The sequence below is a fragment of the Antennarius striatus genome, chromosome 11, assembly GCF_040054535.1.
Source record: "Antennarius striatus isolate MH-2024 chromosome 11, ASM4005453v1, whole genome shotgun sequence".
In the NCBI taxonomy this organism is placed as follows: Eukaryota; Metazoa; Chordata; class Actinopteri; order Lophiiformes; family Antennariidae; genus Antennarius; species Antennarius striatus.
The window spans coordinates 17,355,429-17,382,450 of record NC_090786.1 but is presented as its reverse complement, the minus strand read 5'-3'; the positions used below and the strand labels follow the sequence as shown (position 1 = coordinate 17,382,450).

At 45.4% G+C, this 27,022-nt stretch overlaps 1 protein-coding gene across 1 annotated transcript; it reads right to left on the bottom strand.

The window, feature by feature from the left end:
* Positions 1-372: 372 nt before the first annotated feature.
* Positions 373-26,778, bottom strand: jag1b (jagged canonical Notch ligand 1b). The gene is made up of 26 exons (XM_068328283.1): positions 26,448-26,778; positions 25,919-26,224; positions 19,615-19,666; positions 17,001-17,258; positions 16,432-16,492; positions 14,237-14,367; positions 14,035-14,154; positions 12,394-12,507; positions 12,185-12,298; positions 11,977-12,090; positions 11,463-11,509; positions 10,871-11,044; positions 10,213-10,363; positions 9,276-9,440; positions 9,039-9,152; positions 8,776-8,889; positions 8,484-8,597; positions 7,916-8,032; positions 7,105-7,132; positions 6,595-6,680; positions 5,905-6,018; positions 5,702-5,811; positions 4,125-4,364; positions 3,042-3,173; positions 2,733-2,874; positions 373-2,260 (listed from the first exon to the last, which is right to left on the bottom strand). The coding sequence occupies exons 1-26, from the start codon at positions 26,502-26,504 to the stop codon at positions 1,785-1,787; spliced, it is 3,651 nt and encodes a 1,216-aa protein (XP_068184384.1). The 5' UTR covers positions 26,505-26,778; the 3' UTR covers positions 373-1,784.
* Positions 26,779-27,022: the final 244 nt, after the last annotated feature.

Here is a 27,022-nt window from a genome sequence, read left to right as displayed (position 1 = left end):
TTGTTATGAGTACCAACACGTCTAAGAGGCTCAAGAGGCGTTGACAATCTCATCTCTAATTTTAACAGATTGTACAAAGTCTTTAATTCCATAACAGAGGTTCTTCAGGGTTTAGTAGAGTCAGCTACTTAAACCAGAACAAGGCCAACATTGTTTGAGGATCATGAGGACCGAGGGTATTTCTGTCCCCAGGATTGACTTAATGCATGGATGGCTTGCTAAAACGTAATTAGTTGTAAACACTGTTGGACAGAGACCTCGCTCTATCTATGATGTCTCTCCAACAGCAGTTCCCACACCAGCAGCACAAGAATCCTTTCATATGCGCTGACGTGTTTGGCTTGATGCATCACAGAGACTCTTCACTCTCTCTCCAGAACAAAGACAACTTTAATTCTCTTTTCATACAAAATATTTAATAAATATGACTTTCAAAAATATATCGCCAGATCAACACAAAATTCTCAAGTTCATAACAGTCAAAAACTGGACAAAATGTTGCCATGATCTCAAAGGGTTAACAAATGAGATAAAACATGTTTGTCTTAAAGAGCCTTTTTTTTTTTTTTTTTAAGAGACAAATGTGCACAGAAACAAAACAGATTCTTGCCGAGCAAGGCAGTGTTTTTTGTCTGATTCTACAGCATTCCCCCTACCCCCCTACTGTTCAAGTACTCATGGTCTAGCTTATGATATGCTGACTAAAGCAGACGGGAATTCTGGAGCTTCATATCAATGCGACTCGCCTTGCATGTTGGATTTTGAAACAATTTTAAACGTGTCAATGTGTGAAATTGAAGCTATGGAAGTATTTTTTACTTCTTGTTCCCTTAACTTTTTATCCATTAGTGGCAAGCAGTATGCCACCATGTCCAGCTCTTGCAGCAGCCATGATTTGTTGTGGTCCTAACCTCACTTACCTTCAATCAAGGTCCTGGCAACAAATAATGAAATGTGAAATATGTGGAAAAAAAAGCAAAGTATTTCTTTCAGGTGCCTTTCAAGTGCCCATTCTTTATCTCGAAATTTGGCTTATATTGAATGCAATGGGGGGAAAATATGTCATTGAAAAAAAATGGTAGGCTTCCCCAGCTATCAAAACCTTCAAACTAGACAGAACATATAAATAAAAAGGAATGATATCTTAAGGCTCTTGATTATTAAGTTAATAAATCAAATATATACAATGATTAATAAAAAAATTTACATATCTACATGTTCTAAATCGAAACATAAATTCTTCATATTGGCAGCAACTGCTGACATTGAGCCCCTCCCTCCCAAACCCAGAAATAAAAATAAATAATAAAGTTGATCTTTTTTCTCATTTGACAGTTGCTTGAGTCTAAAACTGAAAAGGCACTTTCTCCAAAAGGAACTAGAAAAATTCAAACATGTACTAAAGTAAATAGCTCTAGTGTTGAACATGTTGGGTCGTTTTTTTTTTTTTTTTCTCTCATTATGCAACAGTTACACCAGGAGCCCCTTCCATGTGTCAACTAATCTTTGAAACAATAAGAAATGAAATGCAGAGGAGGACACTTTTACATCTAGTTCTACAGCAAAATGTATACCAGTGCCTTGTGTTTCCAGCCAACCAAAGCAACTGTCAATGCCAGTGTAAGCCAGCTTGTCAAAACTTAAATTAACACGGGGAATATCTAACAATACTTTGGGGTCACCACTGACATGACAGTTAACTACACATGCCAAAGCTCCCCTGTTTCACCCACCACCGGGGTGTGAAGGCATAAGGCTTGGTTGCACGGCAACACAGCTGTCTGCTATACAATGTAGTCCATCCTGTTTATGCTGTTTGCTGTCTCCAAGTCTCTGTTGTCCTGTTTATTAGTCCAATTAGGATTTTTGGATGTGGAGTTGGGATTGGAGATGGGCGTCTTCTCGTCCCTCTCCACCAGTGTGTATGCTGGCTGTTTGGCAAAGCGGCCTTTCTGTAGGTGCCTTTCCTTGTCGTCCTCATCCCCCTCAGGATGATTTGTCCTTATTTTGGCAATGATAGAGTTCTTGTTATCATAGTCTTTGATGGCCACCGTTAGGCCTACATGCTTCTCTATAGGGTTCTTGATCTGGTTAAGCTGCTCCCGCACATTGTTGGTTGTGTTGTCCTCGGAGCCGGTGGCCGACGTCCCGTTGTGGTTGCTCTGTTTCCGCCGGCGGCGCATGCACCATAACAAAATTGAGACCAGCATAAGGATCCAGATGACAATGAAGATGGAGCTGAGGAGTGGCACAAGGTAGTCTGATGGTAGGAAAGAAAACCACGGGTCAAACAGACAGTCACGTCAAAAAAATCGCCATGGAACAGGTTTTTTTATAGTAGAAACATCGCCAAATCATTAGCATGCTTTAACCAGTGCGACCTGACCCCTGTACAGGGGAGGAGGCTCGATCAACTTGGCCATGGCGGCCAAATAGATGCTCTGCTTTCTGCATGGAAATGTTGGCTAGACTCTTTTTAAGCTCTATTTCCACTACCATAACATGACAGACCCGGCCAGCCAAAGATATGTGAAAAGCGACTCCTGACCTCCCCCATATGTAAATTTTTCTTTGGTGCTCAATATTGCTGCCATTATCAAGGCTTGGCTCTACCTCATCAGAGCTTTCCAAAACAACTACAGCAAATATGAAGAAAATCCTCCCACCCATTTAGTCGAATGTGGGTGTATCCTAAAGTAACTCAGCGAAAACACTTTGGATTGGGTTCATACCGGTTTTGCTGGGACTTGGCACGCGGACCTCTGCGATGGAGGTGATGATCGTGTTGTTCCCGTTGCGTTTACTGACCAAGTCAATTATCCTGTCTGTGATCTCTTTAATAGGACTCCGGTCCAAGCGATGGTCCTCAGTAGACTGCAAGTGACACAGAGATAGTGGGGTTAGATAGTGATAGCTAGTCTGCCTTAAACAACCCACACTGAATCCACCACACATGCTTGCAGGCTGTAAATCAAAGGGGATTTTTTCTGAGCATGCACAACAGACGCAGACAAACATATGGCAAACTGGGAGCTACTTACAATACAGACGTGGATCTCATTGCTGGCTGAGAATGAGGGGTCACAGGTTATGGACACAGAATGCTCCAAGGAGAAATTCTTCACTACGTACAAGCGCCTCAGCTGCTTACACACATCCTCCACAGTTAAGGCCTGGACATGAACAAGAAATGAAGCAAATGTTGATGTGTATGGAAAATTAGAGGGCAATCAAGACGAAAAAGGCAGAGCTAGGCCTGCATTGGCAGTGAGTTCAGCATGGTATCTGGTTGTGGTCCTCCTAATTTAGATTAAAGACCACAGACTCTTATGCTTGTCACTATCTGCTGTCATGCTTGTTAGGGAACTGGCGAATGGTGATTCAATGCGGTGACAGAGTCGCCAGTGGTTCTGTTCAGCTTGATTCTATATGATCCGGAAATTAATCTTGCAGTGCGGTCAGGTTAAGAGGAGACTGGCATGGGTCATGAATGCCTGATTCTCAAGAACGCCAAAACTGTATAAAATTCTGTTTTGCAAAAAAAAACACCCCAAAAACAAACAAACCCTGATGTGATCTGAAAACAACACATCCTCCAGATCCCTGTGGATAATCGTTTAACAAACGCGTCATTACTTAACATATCCTCCATTCCTTTGTGAACCCAGAGTAGTGGGATTTATTTTAGATATATGCTCCAGACAAGCTGAGCCACTCTTTGGATTCACCTTACATATCATATGTCCATGAAAACAATAAAAACATTCAAAATTGTGAAAGGCTGAACTAATTTTCAAGTTTTATATTTTAACCCTGAATCTTGAATAGTTTACAAGTATCCACCAGATTAAAAAAATTGTCATTTGGACATACTGATGACTGATATCCTCATTTTTAAGTCAGGGAAGTAGTAAGAAAAAACACTACAGACACCACAAATTATTTTTCATTACTGAATTTCTCAGATGTCTAAGGACTACAAATCAATTTGCTGAGGAGGAATCTTTCAAAAGCTTCAGCTTGCAGTTTCCATCCATTTAATGGTGGCGGTAGAAGAGAAGCATGAAAATTGACCTCAAAACCCTTTAATTCAATATATCCCTCCCTGGTGCAAGGTAACTCACACGAGGCATGCTTTCCTTGTTGAAGGTAAAGGTGATGTTGGCGCAGCTGTTATCCTGGTAACTGGAGCTGGGGTGGCATTTGGTGTGAGGCGGGGGAGGGTTGGTGCTCCAGCATTCGCCGAGGCCAAGGCAAGGCTTCACAAAGCAGTGGCCCTCCCTGATGGGGATGCAGCTCTGGCCTGAAGGACATCCTCCTCGTCCTTTAGCTCCCAGGTGGCACGACGAAGGACCGCACCACATCTGGAGAGACAAACGTGATAAGGGAATAGTTCTTGACACACTGGCTTTTCTTTAATGTAAGAATGACCATGTTCCACATCAGAATGTTAGCAAAGTCCCTGTAAGAACACTGGATGTCAGCAGTTATCTCAGGGCCGTTCTGTGTCCAACACAGCATCTGGAGCGAGCAGCTAGCATGGCAAAGAAATTCAAGAATTAAATACTTAATGTTTTGTAAATTTGCCCACAGGATGAATCATCATGACCTTGTGTGACCCGACTAGCGCCAATGAGATAACTTCAGTTTACCCACTAATTTGGTTTATGACAAATCATACAAATGATAGTATTGTACTTAGCCTCTAATTGTAAACTCCTCATGTGTTATTTAGAGAATTGTATAAGTATATTTCTAGAAAAGTTTTCAAGGGGGAAAAAAAAGTTTAAATATTTAATGTTTTCTTCAGCAGCCACGGAAGAACCCAGCTAACATTACGTAGACCAATGATGACAATTTGATTTTATAAAACGTCCAGTGGTATTTAGTGGTAGAAATTTAAATAAGTTTGTTTTTATTAGTGTTTAGAAAATAAAATTTGTTTTGTATTTGATACCTTCGAGTGAACTATTATATCTACCACTGCAGCAGGTCTTGGGCCATGTTTGTACAGTAGCCCAGAAGGGACAAACCAAACACTAGTTCCAGAGAGCGCCTTTAACATTTTGCATGCTTTCAGGGACTAAAGCAGAGGATTGTGAGGTGAGGGTTTCAGGTTGCTTGCACTGCAAGATGCTACCAAACAGTACACACCGGAGTTTATATCTGAAACTGTCTGATCAATAATCAATGATCAGGATAAGGAAGGAGTAAATTAAATGATCAACATTGCTTGTCAAGGAATAGCCTTAAAAAGTTTAATTTGGTAGCCTGTACCTTGCAGCATTGGAATATTTTCATCCCATAATGCATTTCCTTCCTGGGAACAGGGCTAGTGAATCTCCATTGTTGGTTTGCTGGTTAGACAGTCCTGTTAGTCAGTCTGACTTTGTTAGTTCTGAACCGGTATCAAATCCAAACCGTGGAATTGTGTTTCTTTTCAAAACAAACTGCATCATGTCTCAGTGGAATCTGACGCTCCCAAATCCACTCCACCCTGTGCGTGTGTGTTGTTGTGGTCTGGCATGGCTCTACCTGAGATTTTTTAAGGTAACCAAGTTTTACCTCCCACAGAACCAATAAGACTGGGACTATTTTTTTGACAGTTATTCCCCACACCCCTTCTCCCAATAGTAAACAATGACCTCATCAGTGCGTCACCATAACATTTCTCCAGCGTAAAGACTTTGTTTAGACATACCTCTGTGCACACAACTTTCCCATTGGAACAGTGGCAAGAGTTGCAGTCTTCATCCCATTTGACTCCATCGGGGGTGATGTGTCCATTGACCGAGCAGGGCTTCCTCGTCACTGTGATGAATGCAACCCCGGAATTAGAAATGCATCACAAAACGTGCGTTTGTCACACAGATTCGTACTTTATGACAACGTGAAGCCTTGTACCTTCTTGACAATGCGGTCCGGTCCTATCTCTTGGACACTGGCAGCGATATCCGTTGATCTCATCCACACAGGTGGAGCCAAAGGCACACGGCGAGGACTGACATTCATTAATATCTGTCGCAGAGAAGAAGAGTGAGGTAAGAAGAGGTTACAGATCACGGCCAGACAGTACACAAATATTAGGTTAAGCAGTACGCACACAAAAATAATTCCTAAGAAATATTCATTGAGGTCATGTGTCACTTCAACAGTACACACACAGAGGCCAGGGAATGAAAACATGCAAACTTGCTTCATAATCAGCCCGGGATGTTTTTGCCCCACGCAGCTTTATTAGAGCCTGCATCATTAGCAGGTATGCAGGAGCTAAAGGCTGGACTTAGTGGAACAAAGGGTTTGCAATGGGAAAGAATGTGGCCATCTGAAAGCCTTTAAGAGGGAAAACAATCTGTGTAATCAGTGTCAGAGAGCATGGCTGATTAGCTGTTGGCCTGCTAAGTCGGTTTCCCCCAGGGACAGCAACAATGCCTGGTGGAGTGACACCAAAATGGCTCGGCCTGGCCTAAAGCCCGATTCACAGATAATTGGACGACTAGACCTTCCATTTGGAGGGGCTGCGACAGTCCCGGGCCCACTCTGAGTAATTCAAATGGAGATCAAGGAAGAGTGGGAAGTGAGGGTAATACTCACTGATCCGACAGTCTGGCCCAGCAAAGCCTGCGGCACACTCGCATCTGTACCAGTTATCCCCGTCGACACATGTTCCACTGTTGTAGCTGCAGGAAATATGAGAGTCTTTCAGCATGTGTGTCAGTATACCCCCAGGTTTCATATTTATTCATGCTGTTTTAATATTGAAGCATTTCAGGCTGGATTTTTCTCACTAACATACGCAAAAACGCCAATGTCTCAGAGGTAATTAAGGCAATCAGCCATGTTCTTTTTATTGGAAAAGTGCAGAGGGGTTTGGAAGTGAGCTCCAGTGGTGTGTGGTTAAAGAAGAGTTGTTGGGGCAGGGTGCGCACAAAAAAAAAAAAAAAAAAAGGTTTAGCTGACTGCATCCCAGGAATGACAAAGATGGGTGTATGCCTGTTTCTCAGAGACACAGTCAAAGACAGAAATCCTGCAGGCAGGTGATTTGATAGATGTTCCTTGTTTACATTGGTTTTAATTTACAAGAAATGTTTGGCTGCCACTTACCAAGGGTGGGGACTGCAGTCGTTGGTATCTGAAAGAGAGACATTGAGATAGGGAGGGAGACACAAAAGCAGTGAGTATGTTTGGGTTTTTTCCATTTTTCTCTCTCTCTCTCATGTATGACTATTTACTGCAGATGACAACAAAGAGCACGTCTGAGCTTGATTGAGCCGAGGCACGTCGGGCCGGTCGGGCCTGGACTATGCCTTATTAACAACACAGAGCAAACAATGGCGTTCTGCATTGCAATAGCTCTCACCCTCAAAAATGAGCTCCACCACCACCACCATCCCTCACTGCCGCCATCACTGACAGCACCTCCACACCCAGTTTCAACCCACTCCGTTTTTCCTCCCCCTCCCGAACAAAAGTCGGGGAATTTATGTTTCGGAGTACATGCGTACGAGGAAGCCAGGGAAATGGAGGAGGGTTGAAGAACAAGCCGACATGTCACTGTTTGGACAGGAATGCAACAATGAGAGGGGAGAGAGGGCTGTGTTGGATGAGCCAGAGGGTGGTGGAGAGGTGGGTGGGGGTGGGGGTGGGGTGGACATCTGTCTCCACTTTCCTGAGCCCCTTTCTTCTCCTCCTCCTTTCTCCTCTCATGGCCGGCAACAGCCAGAGAGGAAAGTGTTTAAACCCCCCCCCCAAAAAAAAAAAACCCAGTGCAGATCAAGAGGACGTAGGAGAGAATGATTTAATCGCAGGCAACTCTTCACCTTTGCACCAGGTAGCAGGAGGTTTATCATCATGCAAAAGCAATAAATGTCCACCCCCCTACCCCACCCAACATTCACCCGTCCAGGACACTCACTCTGGGTGCACGTGGATCCTTCCCAGCCTTCTTTGCAGACGCAGGTGAACGATTCCCCGGTCACCACACAGGTGCCTCCATTCTCACACGGGTTTGGGAGACAACTAGAGTTTTTGGCTGAGAAAAGGAAAGAAGTGCAATTTTGTTAGCAACTTTTTTATTTTTTCCCCACACACCTACTCAAGGTGGAATATAAATAAAATCAGAGCTTGTAAATCTGAGGCACAGGAGACGGCTGTTGGTTTGGCTTTTCTCAGTTGGGTTTCCATTTTTCTCGGAGGGGAATCTGCATTCCTCGACTTTGAAGTGAAATTGTCAGTGCAATCAGGGACTTTAAGCAAATATCTGTCAGCACCACAAGGGAGGGAGAAATGGGCAAAGAGGGAGATGGAAAAGGAGTGGAGGGGGTGAGGTGCTGACAGAGCGAAGGGGATAAAAACTATTTGTGCACCTCATGGATCTGACAGATCTGATTAACATCGCAGACAAGACAGCGCTCTCCCACCAAGCAGTCTCCAGCGTATGTAAATACGACATTAAGCCAAACCACAGCGACTGAATGACTCACCTATGTTACATGTTGTACCTTCCCAGCCTAAGGAACACTTGCACTGGAATGAGTCACCCTCGTCGTGGCAGGTGCCACCGTTGTTGCATGTGGCTTCATCGCACTGACTTTCACCTGGAGGGAGCGTTTAGTATCTTAGGATTGTTCATGTTGTGCACTGGTATCAATCTTAAAAAAAAGTACACACGGACTGTATAGAAAAATAAAAATTATTTATATATAGCCATAAAGCACATGCCATGAGCCTGCACAGACAGACTAAACGGTTGGAGAAAAGCAAGAGCGCTCTTACGGGAGTGGCAGGTCTTTCCCTTCCAGCCATTTTTGCACTCGCAAAAAAAGTCAGTCACCAGGTCTCGACATGTCCCTCCATTATGACAGGGGTTGGTGCTGCAGTCGTCGATGTCTAGTGTAGAAATCGATTGGAAACACGATTTATGTGTGCCACATCAAACACATTAAAACCAAAATTGGCTGTAGAAGCGTGGATTAAAGTCTCCCCATGAGAAGGAGCAGCTTTGTTTTCAGGTAGAGGGGAAGAGCCGTCCTACTCACTGATCTCGCAGTGGTCTCCCTCCCACCCGCCGCCACAAATGCACTGGTACACGCTGACTTTGTCAATGCAGGTGCCTCCGTTGTGGCATGGGTTACTTTCACAGTCATTGATGTCTGAATTTTCAAGAACAGTGAATGGACAGATAAAAAAATTTGTTTTTGTTTTTTTAGAGAAGTCATCTGATATATGTGAATCATTTGCGTGTTGTGTTCTCAGTATGAGGAATCTGGTCTTACTCTCATGACAGTAAGTGCCTCTGAAGCCCTCCTGGCACTCACAGCTGAACTGGCCCCCGGCCTGACTCCGGCAGCGCCCGTGAGGTCCACACACATTTGACGAAATGTAACGCTCTCCTCCCGGCGTGCTGTTGGACGCCACCGCAACGGTGCAGCTGTCAATCACTGAAAAAAAGAAGAAAAATAAGGAGAGTGAAGCTACAGGTGAAGACTGTCTGAACATCTTCCAAATGTCATCAAAATGTGTTTGTCTTCCAAATCATACGGAAAAAATTAACTTAATCGCCCATCCATTCCAAAACAGGATGAGATTGAGGGAGAGATATTCAAAGATAAGATCAGGAAAAAAAAAAAAAGTAGAGTGAAAAGACAAAGGAAACAACAGTGTGTTATGCTTTTACATGCAGTAGGATAATCTTTTCCCCTCTTTTGAAATCCCTTCCTTTCCCCCTGTCTGATCAGGACAGCAGAGCCGGGTAAATGTGCTTCCCTGTAATCACTTAATACTTGCCAAGAACAGAGAGAATCTCACCGTCTGGTATCTGACTCCGTGGTTGGTCCACTCACTCAATTACACTCACACATACACACAGACACTCTGAAAAATGTGCTCATTCATTGTAGAGGGAAAAAGAAGAGGTAGCCCACCAAGTCATTACCAAGAACACACACAGAGCTATCAGGCTGATGCCAGATTTTCATGGGACTCGGGAGGGAGAATTGCTGTAAAAGCTTTGCAAGGGATTTGGGGGAGGGGTCATCAATATGACTTCTTTTTAAAAATATTCACCTTGGCCAAGAAACTTCAGAAACTGAAGCAAAAAGAAGGTAAGGTGCCGTCCATGTAAAAAAAAGGTTTAGATTGTCTTCCAACAACAGGTCATGACTTTAATTTACACATCACGCTACACAGATCGACATTTCACTGGAGACCAACCTTTACATGTGGTGGTGCGACAGTGGTCTTTAAGGTGAGAGCAGTTTTTGCCCTCGTAGTCCTCTGAGCAGGCGCAGTAGTAGTCCGTGGCCAGGTTAAAGCAAGGCGCTCCGTTCTGACACGGGTTGGGAGAGCAGTAATCGATATCCAGCTGGGGGAGAGAGGCATTGAATAGAGAGCGCTGAATCTGATAGCTGACATAGTTTCTGCTACACTAAACAGAGCAAAGCCCACAGCATCCTTCCTACAGACTGCGCCAGGAAACAACACACACACACACATACATACACACACACACACACACACACATACACACACCATTTGGAGGAAGGGGGGGAAAAAACAAGGCAGAGACATAGGAGCCGTCCTCTGAGTCTGGGCTTCACCACTGAGGAATTTATCCTGCTATAGCCAGGAGCAGCTTCAACAAAGCACTCCGTTTTCAGGAGGACGACTATGGAACAACAGCTATTTAACAGGGTGGGGCAGGAAAACTTAATAACAAACCCAAAGACAGCAGTACTGGCAGAAATGAGACAGGAGGGAGGGCGAGGGCTGGAGATGCTAAAAAAAACAAAAAAACAGCAGGGAGGCTGCATGCATGTGAGCTCAACCACACGTGGGACAGTGGGGGGGGGGGGTGCAAGCAGTGTCTCACCTGGCAGAGATTTCCTGAAAAGCCAGCCAGGCACAGACACTTAAAGTCGTTCACTTCATCCTGACATCGGCCGCCATTCAGGCACGGCGAGCTCGCACATTCGTTGATGTTCCTCTCGCAGTGCTCGCCGTTAAAGCCAGGCGGGCACATGCAGCGATAGCCGTTAACCAGGTCCTGACAGAGAACAAAGCGGGGGTTAAAGCTCACGGATTCAAAATCAAGCGCTTTCGGCAGGGTGGGGTCCAAATAAAGAGCCGTCAAACCGGAGAGCAGAAGGAAGAGGCCAGCTTCTTTATCGTAGCTCAGCAATTATTTCAACACATTTTCCTGGCATGGACTCAAAACAATTATGTTCATAGTAATTCAATCGACTGTGGCCAAAATGCATTTGTGTCCCGAGCCTTACAAACACTGAACTCACTCTTCTCTGATATGATTTCAGAGAAGAATCTCACAACAGCTCTACTGTCTCTTTGAAAGTAATTTATAGCGGCTATTTTTATATAACGTGACTCAGTGAAGGACACAAACAGTTTGGCAAACAAAGTGAGGATACTAGATAAGGCTGCATGTGTTTTGACCCGACACATACCTTGCAAGTCCCTCCGTTCTGGCACTGGTCCTTGCAGTCGTTTATGTCTACACGAGAAAAACAAATCGAAGGATTAATTCTCGACTGCTTAACCAAATAGTCTGTCAAAGAAAACAAGTCTGTGTCTCATTTTTCCCATGATAGAGTTCCGTTCTAACGCTGTCAGAGCGAGTTGAGCCGTCCGCTTGAGTTGGATATCGTGGCTGCAGGATCAGTGGAACACAAGAGTGTTGAGCAATCCTGTCTGCTGCCAAGTGAAACTAGTCGTGGGATTGTTGAGCCACCTCTAAATCACCACAGCCTTGGCCACACACAGGGCTAATAATGATACGGCAGATTCGTTTTCATTGCAGGAAAAGGCTGCACTCCAACTGTCTGATTCATACCTACATAAAGCTAAATTAACCTTCGCGCTGAAAGGAGAGACAGACCAGACAAACACAAGGGGAGGGGGGCCAGGCGATGCACAGGTAACACCCGCTCCACAGCTGCAGCCGACAGTCTTTCAACTCACTGGTGTCGCAGTTCTGCCCCGTCCAACCGGGGATGCACTCGCAGAAGTATCCACCAATCAGGTTGCGGCAAGAGTTGGCGTTGACGCAAGGCTTGCTGTCACATTCGTTGGCATCTAGAGGAAGACAGGAGGGGAGGGGGGGGGTTTGTGGCATTTGCATGTGCAGTTGACAGGCGTGGAGTGGTGGAAAGAGGTAAAAGAGGCTCACCTATCAAACACGTCTTCCCGGTCCACTGTGAGGGACAGTGGCATCTGTACCCGTTAACCTGATCCTGACAGGTTCCTCCATGGTTGCAGGGGTTTGGAGAGCAGTCATCCACATCTAAAGCGGAACAAGTCGGCTCTGGTCATTCCAGGGCTTTTTTTTTTTTTTTTTCTGTGAGCGAAATGAGTCTCGAGGTGGAGTGCAAGTCTTACTGATGGTGCATGATGGGCCGCTCCAGCCTGGCGCACACTGACATTCGTAGCCGTGACTGGTTTCTGAGCAGCTCCCTCCGATGGCGCACGGATTGGACAGGCAGGCGTGTTCCGCTAGAATGAGAAAGAGATCCTAAGACGACCTCGTGATTCGTTTTAAAGAGGAAAATTCAGTTTTCACGCCAATTTTGTGATTACATTTAGAAAATGTGCAACATTCGCGGAAACTTTCTCCAATAACCCGATATTGAGATACATTGAATGATTTCCTTGTGAATATTTGTGCGAACGCAGACAGTGAATTATTCCTATTCTTAAACAAATGCACTGCAAAAATGCATTTCAGCTTATGAATGTAATGTGTGGAAAACCTCACCCCTACATCCTAGGCCTGTCAGCAGAACCTACCCAGGGGTGCTGACTCCTTCCCTCATACACCACCTCCTCTCCTCCACTTCACCTGCCCCAAAATGTAGCTCAAAATCACCCCTTTCTTACTTTCATTACCCACCAGGCAAGACTGCAGCACCAGGAAATCATCTTTCATGCTGAGTTGACCCGACCAATGCACCGTGACTTCCTTTTGACCTCCCACTACTCATCCTCTGAGAAGGCGGCACAAGATGAGAGACTGGCAGGAGACAGGGAGAGGGGGGGGGGCACTGACCTGGAGTTTCTCCTTTATGAACAAGTTAAGGATGAGCAGGTCCCACATGAATTAATAAATGAATGATTTACTCTGGGATTGCCAGGCAGGTGGAGGGGATCGGTGGCTCTTGTTATGCTGAGGGGACGACAGAGGGGTCTCCTGGGTCTCCTGTACTACAATAGCCTGACGTCTCCCCTGGTCTGAGGACCTCTTGTTACGAAGGGCACAGTTTCCTTACATCTCCGCAGTTAAGCTGTCAGCACCCAGCGAGGCTCAGATTTAATGAGGAAAAAAAACATCATCTCCATGGTAAGTGTTTGCAGCAGCTGAACCTTAGCACCACCCTGATCTGTCTGAAGTGTCTGAGGAGCAAAGGGATGACAGGCCCCTGAAGATCAAACCAGTGGATTACCTGACTTGGGGGCCACTCACACTGGAGTGGAAACAGATTATAGCTTTGTTACCACCTCCTCTGATTACTAACTCAGGGTACCTCTGACCTCTCGTCTGTAATCACGGCACCACTTATTATAACTGCAGGCATGAGTCTGAGATGCCATGAGATCATAGGCTAGCTTCTAAAAGTACATTTGTCGTACAAATTAGAAAAGCAGAGGTTCTGGTCATTTTGAAGATGCCTAATTTGCGACAAACTGGTAACAGCAGCAAGAACATTTCCTTCAGCCACTAGTCTACAATTAAAGTGTTCTAAAAGAAGCAGTCAGGCAATTTAGTTTGGAGTTTCACAAGAGGCAGATGAAACAATCAGTGGTTAAACCCGAACAGCACAGGATGACATGTTCTGAACCCTTCAGAGAATGATCCCACGATTGGATTGGTTGGATTTTTAATATTTCATCTGCATCTGGTGACCATGAGAGCTTCAACCTTTACAGCACATTAAAAGAACTGTTTTCATGCGTACAATCAGCAGCATTCCCTTCAGCACGTTGAGCGTTCGGTGTGTTATCTCACCGATCGGCATTGCTCACCTCTCTGACAGTTGGAGCCCGAGTAGCCTTCAGGACACGTACACTGATACTTGTCAGGTCCCGTGTTGATGCATGTCCCTCCATTCAGGCATGGCTGATGAGTCCCACAGTAGTTCAGGTCTGCAGGAAGGAGGGTTTTTGCACAGCTTTAGTTTGTTTTGACACAACACAAGTGCATGTGAAAATAGAGAAGATAATTAACCTTTATCGCAAAGGTGGCCGCCCCAGTTTGTGTCGCACAGGCACTGCCAGGGCTCCACACAGGTGCCGTGCACGCAGCCGGGGTGGGGGATGCACTTGTCACAGTACTGGCCCTGCCAGCCATACAGACACCTGTGGGACACACACACACACACACACACACACACACACACACACACACACACACACACACACACTGTCAGCCTCACAGGTAGGACGTACACACCACCCTGCACCTTTACGCAAGGTCACATGATACCTGGGGGATTTTTTTTTTAATGGTAATATCGCACTCTTAATCTGTTTAATCTTCACAAGCAATACAGGGATTATCTGACATTAATGAACTGTGCTTTAACATAACACAGCATGGAACTGCACAGGAAACAAAGAGACCGTTTTCTCGCCCTCACAACTGCGCCGTAAGCAGCAGAGCGCTTATGCAACGGCTTTTAGGTAACGCACAGGGACGGGGAAACAGGAGTGTTTAGCACTTTACTAACAGGAAAACAAAACACTAAATTACAATTCCATCGTGACCTTTGGCGCAGCTAACATTAGCATGTGGCCTGACGCTCCCTTTTAACAGCAAGTCATGCCTGTGGCTTGGCAAACGTGACAACCTTGCAGACGAGTGTTTAAGTTTTTCCTCGCCATCATTAAACTTCTGCTCATCCTCTTTCCCACGAGTCAGACTTGTGCCTCAGGCCTGGGGAAGAAAATGCAGTTTGTTGACCACTGAAATATCCAGGTCCATAATTACGCTGATAACGCTGCCCTTTGTCTTCCCTGGGCTCCACAATTAGGACAGCAATCCAGCTCGACTGATAAGTCTGCTTTTTTAAAAGGTGGTGACGTGCATCTCGGCGACAGGAAATGGCGTCCCTCTTGGGGAAAGGAGCGCTGATTAGCCTCAAGAAACAAGACCGACTGTAAAAATAAATGTGGTGCTTAAATAAACTTCTGTCAGTGATTAAAAGAAGCCAGTCTGCAAAGTGTCCTAATCTTCTAAATGATAGACAGAACGGGTTTCCTTAATGTTGTAGCTCAAATAATTTACAACTATACAAGGGAATGTCAGATGACACATTGAACGTTTTACGCCTGAACAAATAACGCAGACCTCTCAGCTGCGCTCTTTAAGTCAGTTTTCAGGTTAAGAAATATTGGCACACTGGTGCCTCATTAACTACACGAATGAGATTAATAGAAGCTGAAGGAACAATAAAAAACAAAACAAAACAAAAAACAGACGACAGAAGATCCCACAAGGTGTCATTAGCTGTGGCTTTGCTGACTCAGCGACGAGATGGCAGCCCTGGCGTGAAGAGAGCGTTACTGTGTGTTGTTGCTCAACACTCTGGACCATTCCAGCGATGGAAAACCGAGTGACGACTGCAGAAGCAGATGAGCTTGATTCCAGAGTGCGTGTAAAAACGAGGTAAGCCCAGAGCCCAGAGTATAAAACCATACCTGCAAAGAAACTGAAGCGATGGAACCTCTTTTTGTGTCAGTGGCCAAACAAGCACACAGGAAAAACGTCAAAAACAAGATACAACACAGAAGAAAACCAGGAAAAACAACAAATTTGCAGAATCCCTGCGTCAAATCAGACCATTAAGAAAGTGACTAAAGCCAGAGCTGTGGGAAGGTGTGCAAGGGCCTCCAGGATGAGGACACACAACTGTTAGTGCACACAATGCCCCGGCTCTGATATCCATCTGCGCCTGGCTTTTCCTCTGGCTGTGTGCATAAACAGCATTAGGAAACCATTAGCTACACAAACATTACACTTTAAGGCTCATCCAAATGTTGTATGTGATTTAACTGATAATGTTTTTGCCATTGGAGGGACACACACACACACACACACACATAGGCTGCATTTATAACATGGAGGCTGGGTAGTTTAGCCTCTGGTTTTCTCAGGTTGGCAGCTCCGGTCCAAAGCCCCATGGGAGATTTGCAGCTCAGACGGCATCCCTGCTAAAGCCCGGGTACTTTACTCTCACAGCCAGAAAACAAGGTACAAACAGGGAAAGGATCCACGCTGCAGCAGAAGTGGACACAACGCCCACATGTCCAACTAATCCAGACAAACTCCAGCCTCCATAATAAGCAGAGGCACATTTAACAGAGTGGATTGAGGGCAGTTCTACCTACAGACAAGATCACAGAGTCCCGTCTGTCACTTACTTGCATCCTCCTGGCTCCTTACAAGATCCGTGTTCGGTGCTGCAGCCTTGTCGACATATAGCTAAAAGAAGAGGAGGAAGTAAAATTACTGCTAGAGTCACACTCAGCTTTATTTTTAAGACACATTTTGAGCACAGCGGTAAATGACATAATTACTAGCCTCTGCAAGAAAACACACTGTAGTCGACAAACACTTATTCCTGACGAACACGCAACTCAGCTGAATATTAAAACATTAAATGAGATTAAATGAAATAACAGACTATTGCCTCAGCTGGCTTCCTCGGGTTCAAGTTTACTCCTGGTCACACAGGCAATAAAAGCTTCATTTCAACAGAAAGGACGAGGGGATGTGTGAGAACAGAAACAAAGTCCCCCATTCAATGCAAACCACACAGCAGCAAACAGCAAATCAGCATGAATCAGAGATTACAGTCTGGCTGCTGGCTCTGGGTGACTCATTGTCAGTCATAAATAGCAACGCGACGGTCTTAAGACGCCGTCTCCATCAGTATTTCCATTTTGTGACATCACCCGTTGCTGAATGCTGCCATCCTGGCAGTGCTTACCTGTGGTGCAGTCGGGTCCGGACCAGCCTTCCAGACAGGTCTTGTTTCCATTGTAGTCACACGTGTAATGCCCGAAGAACTCGTCCCTGGGCCGACAGAACTTGTTGCAGCCGAAGCCGTAGTAGTGCTCATCACAGCTGACGCGGATCTGGTACTCAAACTGGGCCACGGGGCCGTTGTGAGTCAGCTTCTGCCAATGCGGGCTGGGGTTAATCATGCCCGAGTGAGACGCTTTCTCAATCAACTTGCCATCAGCACCTAAAATGTCAAAATTTCACACGATTAAAAAACATAGCAGAAATTCTTGGTAAAACAAATTATCCAAAGGTTCAAATTTCTAAGCCAAAAGAGACAAAATTGGAAAGCTGAATCTGACTTACATTACGCATTTGGGGGTTGAAAAGTTCTCCATGATCATAGAGTGGGAACCCAAAAATGCCCCAAAGATTCAGACACAAATTGCAAGAAGATCTTAGATAGCAGATTATATGTAATTAAAGCAACTATGTGCTCTGGAGAGGAAGGAAAGTAAGAGGAGGAAATGCAAAAAAAAAAAAGAAAAAAAAAAGAACAAGCTGCTTGTAATGAGCATTCCCAGCTACACTCACACTCCTTCTTCCACTCTTGTGTCGGTTTTCTGATTCTCAGGTTTACCGCTTAAGGATATGACTGACTTCAGATGCTGCCTTTGTTTCTGCTCAGGCAAGGGAAGAACCACAGCCACTGTAATTTAAAGCGTGAGGACGCCGTTGCCAGTCACTTCTGGGAATTCTGCCACTGTACCATCAGCACTTTTTCCTGACATACCGTAAAGCGGTCATAAAAAGGTCTCCAGTCAACTCATTTTCACACACTTTCCCAGGTATCTGCGTTCAGACAAAACCCAAAGGCCCCAGCCAGTGTCGTGATTGTGCAATATGTTCACGGACTTGAAATGACCCGAGACCCAGGGGAGAGGTCACGGCTCCGTCACAAGAATAAGGACTGACCTGGGAGTCGAGTGCCGCGACTGCACACGGAGCAAACAACACGCAACTGTCGGCACCGTTTCAAAACACTCCACGCTATGTATGCGTACTAGCTCTGAGAATTAGCACCGCTCATTCATTCACACACACACACACACACACACACACACACACACACACACACACACACACACACCGAGTGCTCACTACTCCATATCTAAATCTTCCACCTGGGAGAGAATGAAAAACGTGTCACGGCTGATATTTACCGTACTCACATGAGCAGAGGTGGCTGACCGCTGGGGCGGATCGCTCCTCTGTGTCGTATGATGCAATGCGTTGCGGTGGGTGGCGGCCTGCTGTCATTTATTTACTGTGCTGTGGTGTGAATAGGGTAGGGGGCGGGGGGGCACACTGAAATCACAGTGCCCGGTAACATTTCGCAGTGGTCTGGAATCCAGAGCTCAGCTGTGTTGCATTTCTCTACCAACTGCCGGCCCGCGGCGTCAGGAGTAGCACATCCTTACTACCTGCTGCCTGGCTCGGAGCGCTACATAAATCAGAAGCTTTATAAAGCTTCGTAAGGTCATGCTTGGACACTTGAGACATTTTGTAAGGACAAAAATCGAGCTGCAGAAAAGAGACCACGCTGATGTGAAGCTAACACACTGAAGTTTTAATGTAATAGTGGCAGAAAATTGAAGTTTAACACCAGAATCAAGACTTTAATTAGTTGGTGGTCGAGACGCACTGAATGAATCCATGAGCCCCCCCCCCCCCCCCCCACTTGGACCGGCGTGGTGCAGCTGCAGACGGCATGCATTCAGAAGGCTTTTAACACCAGCATCCTAATGGCTCCTGGGGGAGCGGCAAATACAGCAGAAAAGACTGAAACCTTGTTAACCTCAAACAGACCTGCATAAACAAGCACGGGTATAAAGCCCTCCCCATCGGAGGGGACTCATCACGCTCTCGCCCTTCTAAACGCCAGCCGACGGGAATGTCCCTCCGGTTAACGGCACAGACAGAATCTGGCAACCGCGGTTTAGGTGCAGCGTGTCACCACTGTGTTCCCCCCACAGTCTTTGCTGAAAATTCCTCCGGTGTGCGGCCCGCCTGTACCAGAGGTAACCCTTGAGGTGGCGTAGCCCCCACCCTCTCCAAACGGCCTGCATTGTGGCTGCAGGCCGGTGGTGGCGCTGAGCTCGCCGGGCAGATTAACTGTGTTTCACGCCTCAGTAACAGAGAGATAGCGTGACCCCCGACCCTCACTGGCAGCACCTGCCATCAGTCATCGGCAAAATGAAAACATTTTCATAGGGGGGGGGCAAGCACGTCTTCCTCTGTGCTCCTCCCTACACTTCCTCCTCTGTATCCCTCTCCTGTCAACCCCGTCCCCCTTTTCTTCTCTTCTGCCTCCCTGCCCTACTCCACGCCTTACAGGCACCTGTCAACACACTTTCTTAACACAGACCCACTCAAATACCCAGAGGACCGAGAGGAAGACGGCAGGGAGTTCAGGGAGAATAAACTTCCTTTCCCGACCTTCAACACAACTCCTCCCAGAGGAGGATGGAGGGGAGACCCAAAAAAAAAAGAGAGAGGGGAAGACGAGATGGAGATGCCAGACAAGGACAAACACTCACCACTGGTTTCATTGTTGGAGTCCAAGGCTTCCACTATCAAAGTGTAGGACCTCTGAGGAAGAAAAGAGAGAAGCAGCGTGAGCAACAGGAGGACCATCAAGCATTCACTACGTGTAAAAGACAACTGTGAGCATTACCAGTCAATGGTTGAGTGATGAATGTTTTATAAATGGAACAGAAAGGTTACCAGCCCCTTCCCCATCAACAATGTCACACTGATATAAGTCTACTTCATGATTTTAACGCTTTAATATTTAACATCTAAAAAAAAATGATAATGCTGTACTGCGGTTACACACCACCTCACTGCCTTTATTAGGTTTCTCCTTCCTCTCAGTGAGGAAGTTCACAACAAGACCTTTATAAAAAAGGTGCTCAGTGTTAACTTGCAGAAATGGCCCAGGGTTCTGATTGGGTGGATAAGCTCACGGCGATGAAGAGCTCTCTGCATTACAACAATCAGGATGATGGACACACAGACCGTGTGACCTGATTTAGCTTGTTGGTGTATCAAACACCCACACACACACCAGAAACCAAATATAGCAGAGCTGCACAGACAGACAGACTTAAGCAATGACTGGAATGAGTCAAATCTTTTTCAAAATAGTATATAAAAAAGCCTAATTCACCCTGCAATGTCTGAAATATGTCTTCATCTCAGACCCCTTGCTCTCTTTAGAAACTGTCTTTCCACATGTTTACAGAATGAGGAAAGAGAAGCCGATGGATGATTTCCAGCACTCGCAGAAAGCACAAAGTCACTTCTGTTTTGCAATGTATTTGGTATTCTCGATTGTTGGCAATTTAAAAACCACTGGTGCCATGCACTAAGAATGCCATGTACAATCCAAGATGGAGAGCTTAAGAATACCGCGTTTAAGGCAAAGTCAACATAGACAGAAAAATGAAGTGACAAAAAAGTGTGTTTGAACAGTAAAGCAAAAAAAAAAAAAAAAGGAAATCTGGCCGGATAGAGAAACAGAAAGACTTAAGAAGTGCTGCAGTATGGAGGACTTGTCTTGATTTCAGCACTCTTGAAAAATGCTTTGTTTGATTCGAGGCCGGTAGCGCTCACACCAATATCAGCTTACACACTCACGCTGCCCCGCGCAACAGTCATGAGGGAACGGACAATATGTCTACGAACGCGCATGACGGCCTCAAAGAGAAAGCCTGCGATTGTGAGAAAGTGTAATCCACACAGAGCGCCTGGCATCCACTAGAAAACACCTACTTGTTATTTTCACACACACTCACCCCCCCAGCAGCGCTGCCTGGAGGCATTTCAGTAATTCTGCATTCTCTTTTTGCTGTGATGACTTCATGGTAAACAAACCCGCCTGCAGGAAACCTCCCGTTCAATTTCCAATGGAAGACAAAAGGTATGACTCACTCCGGAGAGAGAATTTTTTTTTTTTTTTCATCGCCACTTTGTTTTGTGCTCCTGATGTTTCCAGGAGACGTCTTATCCTATGCCAACATTGCAGTGCAATCAGGGCAGCTATTATTTGAAATGCATCTCTTATCAGCAACGCAGGCTTTCCACCGAGCTTTGACTCACAACTGCCTGCAGTTACTTGACACAGAACATCAGCGGTAATGTGATACTTAATCATTTAAACCATGCCCCCGCATACAGCCAGGTTTATTAGCATGGAGAGAGTCACTGGGTTCTCCTCGGGCCTTAAGCAGCATCATTTAACTTCTTTGATCTTCACCTCGTGTCCAGAGCAGTTTGTGAAAGAGCTTTAGTACCAATGTCACGGTGGGGGAGCCATTTCTCAAGCCTGTTCAGCTGCACTTGAATGCGTCATTCCGGTGTCTGGGCTTCAGACAACGCACAATGTATCCACATTTTAAAAATAATTTGATATCCACATCATAAAGGACTGAAGGTGTCTGTAATGATCTCCAGTCACATTTTCATCACAAGACTGCATGAATATTAGCATTTTTACAAATGTGCCTGCATTTACTTGGTAATGGTTTCTGGACTGGCACTGTGCAGGCTAAAGAAAAACAATCCAGTGTTGCATGTCAGGGTTTTGTCATTCTGTCAAAGTACTGAAAATGATGCAGAATATATTGTTTTGGATTATTTAGTTTTATTAAGTTTAAAGTGGTTACGTAGTGCATTCACTTTATGCTCACACAAACACATTTTTAGGTTCTTGTAAATCTTTTTCAAATCACATCCCACATGCATGACAGCATGAAGGATGTGAAAACTCATCCTTAAAACAGGAACTTGAATGCACAGTCACTGACGGACTAGGTCACCGGACTCTAGAAATTTTTATGAGTCATCATTGCAACATTAAATTGATGTGACAGTGACGGCTATAAGAAGAAGTAATCAAGGAAAAACGTTTTTCACTGTAAACTGAATAGACGTCACATTTTGATGACCTCTTAAAATACCAAGGGGATTTTTCTTCCGCATCATTTTACACGCAGTTTCGCGGCTTGGTTCACCTGCTGCAAAAAAATGTCACACTGTGTACAGAACTGATGAGGCATTAAGTTTAACAGCTTATTGGCAAATTCCTTTAAAGGTATTTCAACAAAACATGACAACACACCCATGTCTTGAACGATTTGGGCTTGCCTCGACACAGCCGCTACGTCACTGCTCATAATGCCTCAATGCATAATAAACCTGAGGACCAAACTATAAAACTTTAAGACCTTCTGGCCTTTGATAGACTACTTATCGCCTATTTGTCTCAAAGTTCAATCTCTCAGCTGCAGATCCCCAGGCTTCATGATATCCAACAACAATGTCATACTTTATGCATCAGCCTCGCCATAACTGTGCAGCTCAGTTCCAGACCAAATAAGTGCTTCCAGAACATGAGATACCGCTGGACTCCTCATTCACTAACACTCCATAACTCCTCGCCGTTATCAGCTCAGAGCTGTCTGCCACTGCCAGGTTCACTTTTCCCAGGCTCCCAGCTGACTCACAATGTCTCTTTGAACTAAGGCGTGCACGTAGGCAAACACACACGCACACGGCCAGGCAAATATGTGTGGCCATATGTCCTCCTATCACTCCTGGCCAAGTCCACAACGTCCAACATACAAGCAACATGAAGGCCCTTCCAGACTGGAACACGCCAAACGACACTGCTGAATACGCTCAGCAGGGGAACTTTCCCAATACAGAAACACACGATCCTCACCCTCAAATGAAAACGGACCCCTTTGGGTGTAAAATAAAAATATTAAGGTGTATAATCCTCATCTATGTCATTGAACAACAGCGCAAAAACACCAAATGTGCGGTGAAGGTAAGGTCTGACAGATTACCCCGGTCCAGGCCAACAGTCAGCACAGAGGAAGTGTCAACAACCCAGTCAATGGGTGTTGACCTTCTGTATCGGTTTTCCCGACTCAATCACTTCAATGGTATCAAACACAGATCTAGCCAATGACTGGAACTGCTGGGAAACACACCCTGTTTTGCCATAAACCCCAGGCTCGCTCATGAAAACACAAACTCTCATAATCACATTAATAGCTGCTGACTGCTCTGGAAGGTTGGGAAGCGGTTCTTTTTCCCATGAGAGACACAACAGCCCATTAAATACACTATAAAGCTATATTAGGACACCTCACAACCATGCATTGCACAACTGAACAGCGTTTTGGATTGAAACCAAGTTAAGCATGTAACAAATACATTTTGGGGGACAGGAGGGCCCAGGTGATTTACATTACATGTATTTCCTACCCTCTGATGTGCAGCAAGCCCATTATGTATGTCACACTGCAAGTATGCTGAGAAAGCGCTTGTTAAAGTGAAGGACAGGGTGAGGTAGAGAAAAAAACATTTCTTTTCCCTCTTTCACTCGAGTAATTTGCACTTAACTGCCACATCAGAGTCGACTGTATAAAACAAACATGTCATTACTCCCACAGCTGCCAGTAGCCCTTGCCCTCAAGGCTGAGCTGCCTATTGTTCCGTAACCCACCTGAACCCAGTTCTCAGACAGCTCCGGTTCGTCAACACATCAATCATAGTGATGCCAGCATGTCTGAGAAGACGTGCCTGCACCGAGGTAGGACAATGTTGAAAATGATGCTTTAAAATACAGCAACAAATGATTTGGATCCCAGAAGTTCGTGTGCCTGGTCACTCCTCGAAAGAACGTGGTTAAGTGTCTGAAGTCAGACCTGTAAAGGACTGACCCGCACCAATAAAACAACTTTCTTTCCTTGTGGTACAACAAGAGTAAATATGCTGAGGTGGCCTGGGAGCCGACTTCATCACTGCTGAGTCTACTACAACCGCTTCCTGTTGCTTGCCTTGCATTGGCATTACAGCTGCACTGCCTCTATTATGCTCTGTAATCCTCACTGTAGTCACCGAGGGCACGCCATTGTCCCTGCATACACACGCTGTGATACACCGAAGGCCCTCGCTTCTCTGTCGAATAAAACCATTGAGCAGACTTGGGCGAAACCATGTCGGACTCTTAAAACGTTGATGTTCCCCCATTAAAGGAAGTCCAGAAGACAGAGCTGGACGCCTGGTCGCTGCCCGACCTGATTGGAGCACATGTGTGTAGCCTCATTAAGTGCAGCAGTTACTGTGGGTGGCAAGGTTAAAGCGATGAAATGCCTGGGGTCCAACCGAGCGTGACTTAAACAAAGCCCTTGGTCTGGACAAGAGGCCAACTTCATGCAGCTCACAAGAGAGGATGAAGGGGGGGGGGGGCCTTCATGAACTCTGAGTACCCGACAACCTAGTTGCACCACACCGCCATCTGTCCACAACAACCAATCAACTAGAGGAAGAGAAGAGAGTTATATCATACTTGGTAATGCACAAAATCTCAGCCTCAGTTGGTGTTCATGAAGTTCTCCACGTGTGACGTTTCTGGATCGATACAGACAAACTGCACAAGTAAAATAGCTTCATCATTTTCAAAAAGGTTTCACTGTCAATGTAACCTCCGGGTTTGTTTGTACACGAACATCCTGCATCAAGTCCTGTCCTGCAGATCATTTATCACACCTTTTATGAACATAGCTAGTGCCTTCTTATTTGAAACTGTACCAGGTTGAATATCAAGGCCTACCAGAGTTGTCTGCAAACTGGAATGATTTTCAGTCAGTAACATGAAACTAATCTACTCAGATTGTCGATGCCAATGTTGCGCTGCCATAGCATGAAAACAAACAGAAACCTTTGTCTTTAAAAGAGACATGAGGCACCAGTGTGTAAGTGGGTTAGAAATAAAACATACAGCCCATATCAAATTACGTGTTTGGCTGTTGAGAAGATTCTTTAACCAGCCATTGAAATGTGGGGGAAAACAAGCTGAAATGAACTGTCGTTCCCCACAAGACAAAAAGAAAGAAAGAGAGGAAATCATGCATGATTGTCTGATTCCTTCTTGTGCTCACTCGCCACACGATGCTTGAAATAACAATAACCTCCATCAGGATTGAGGTAAAAATAGCCTTAATGTAACTGGACACACACATACCAGCAGCAGACTGTGCCTTTCACCCATCAGGCACAGCGGAGGAGTTTGGGGCCAAGCTGTGGGGCCAGAAAGTCTGTGCACAGTCCTGCTTTTTTCATGACGCTGAAATGTGCTCCAGCATTGCAAATCATCTCTCTCACAGAGCTACAGCTCTCCCACGGGCCTGTCAGACCCGTGTATTTACTCTGAGAGGAAGATCTGACACTTGAGGAAACCAGAAAGTGGGTTTTCGCTCTGAGGTTGCTGTGCAGCGGCCACAGGGACAGAGGAGGAGAAAACTGTGAGAATGCAGCTCAACCCATTCTTTTTAATTTATGAAATCAAACCAGACACTGAGGAAATTATATAGTAGGGCCCCAAGTCACAGAATGCATTGTAAAAAAAATGTGACTTAACTGATTTATACAGCTTTAAACTGATCTTTAATTTCATGTTTAGTGCATTTTTTTGGTTCTTTTCCAGATTTCCAACTTAACACTGAGGGTTATTGATCACTCAGCTCAAAGGAGCTCAACACTGTTTAGATAGAATGAGCAGCTACGCGCCTGATGGAGAAAAAGACCTGCACCTGGTTAATTGCTTAGATAATTCTGGAGAAAAGAAAAACTCTTTCTTTGTTTGCTTTTTTTTTTTTTTTTTGGGTGTGTGAATACATGACGGGCAGTTCGGTAATTGCTCAGAATTGCCCTGCAAACAGACATTTTGTCGGCCTCTCTGTGTTCAGAGAGAGAGACGCGCGTCGGGAAACACTTTTTTTTTTCTTTTTTTTTTTAAATTTATTTATTCATTTTTCTCCAACTCACCGGCCAAGCAAAACTGAAGGGCAAAACTATCCTGGATTTGTCATTCCTCACAGAGCTCTTGAAAGACAAGGTATTCCCTCCGAGGACAGGCGTAGTTCCCATTCCGAAGCTGCAGGGCCCTGCAGCAGAGACTCTCGACTGGTATTCCTTCAGACAAACTCTAAAAAACGTATCGCACTCGTCCCGTGTGCATTTTCTATCCGCAGTGTTCCGTGTGCCGTCACAACACATGCCGTTCAGCAGCTCCCCGTTAACATTGTGCATCGATAAGATTTGCAGCTCGAATTGTCCAGATCCCTCTGACACCTGTTGAAGACAGAAAAGTCAAAGCATGGGAGCGGAAAACTTTCTTCCAAACGCTACATTCACTTTACATGCGTGCGTAAAAACAGGCGACAACACATCTGACATGTTAACGCGGCTGCGTAAATCTACACGACGCGTGCAAAAAACAAAACAAACAAACAAAAAAACAAAACAAAAGAAAACTCCAGAAGATCATGTAATCATCGGGATTGTTTTCACGTACCTTCAGCAGAAAGCAGAGTAAAAAGGCAGCAACCACTGAGCCTCGTCTCAAAATCATGCCTGCTGTTGCCACTCGTTAGTTCTAGTCGTTCGGCCGACACACGGCACCAGAGCTCTCCTCTGGTTTAAACATGCACGAGTGGAAAACAACACTATAATGATCAGCGGGAGCGCAGGTTCCACGTTCACATGAAGAGCTCTTCCTGGTGTGTCCCTCGACTTCTCCGACACTGAGCCCTTTTCTTCCTTATCCAACTGTTGCCACTTGTTGCGCAGAAGAACGTCTTCACGCAGTAGCCATGCGGCAGTCAAACCCAGTGCTGACTGACTGTTGGCCAGAGACGGAGCTGGATACACAAGTTGACTGGAGGAGGAGTGTCGGCGGAGCCCCGCTCCTCCATATGCATGAGGAGGGCCCCTGGGGGCCCGCCCCTGTCGTGTGAGGAGGATAACCATGCGCTCGAGATTCCTCTTAAGGACTCTGGCAGTGATGTGGTGGAAAATCAGACTGGAAATGATCTATGACCTGCAGTCATATTGATAATAATAATAAGTCACCACAACCACAAACCTAAA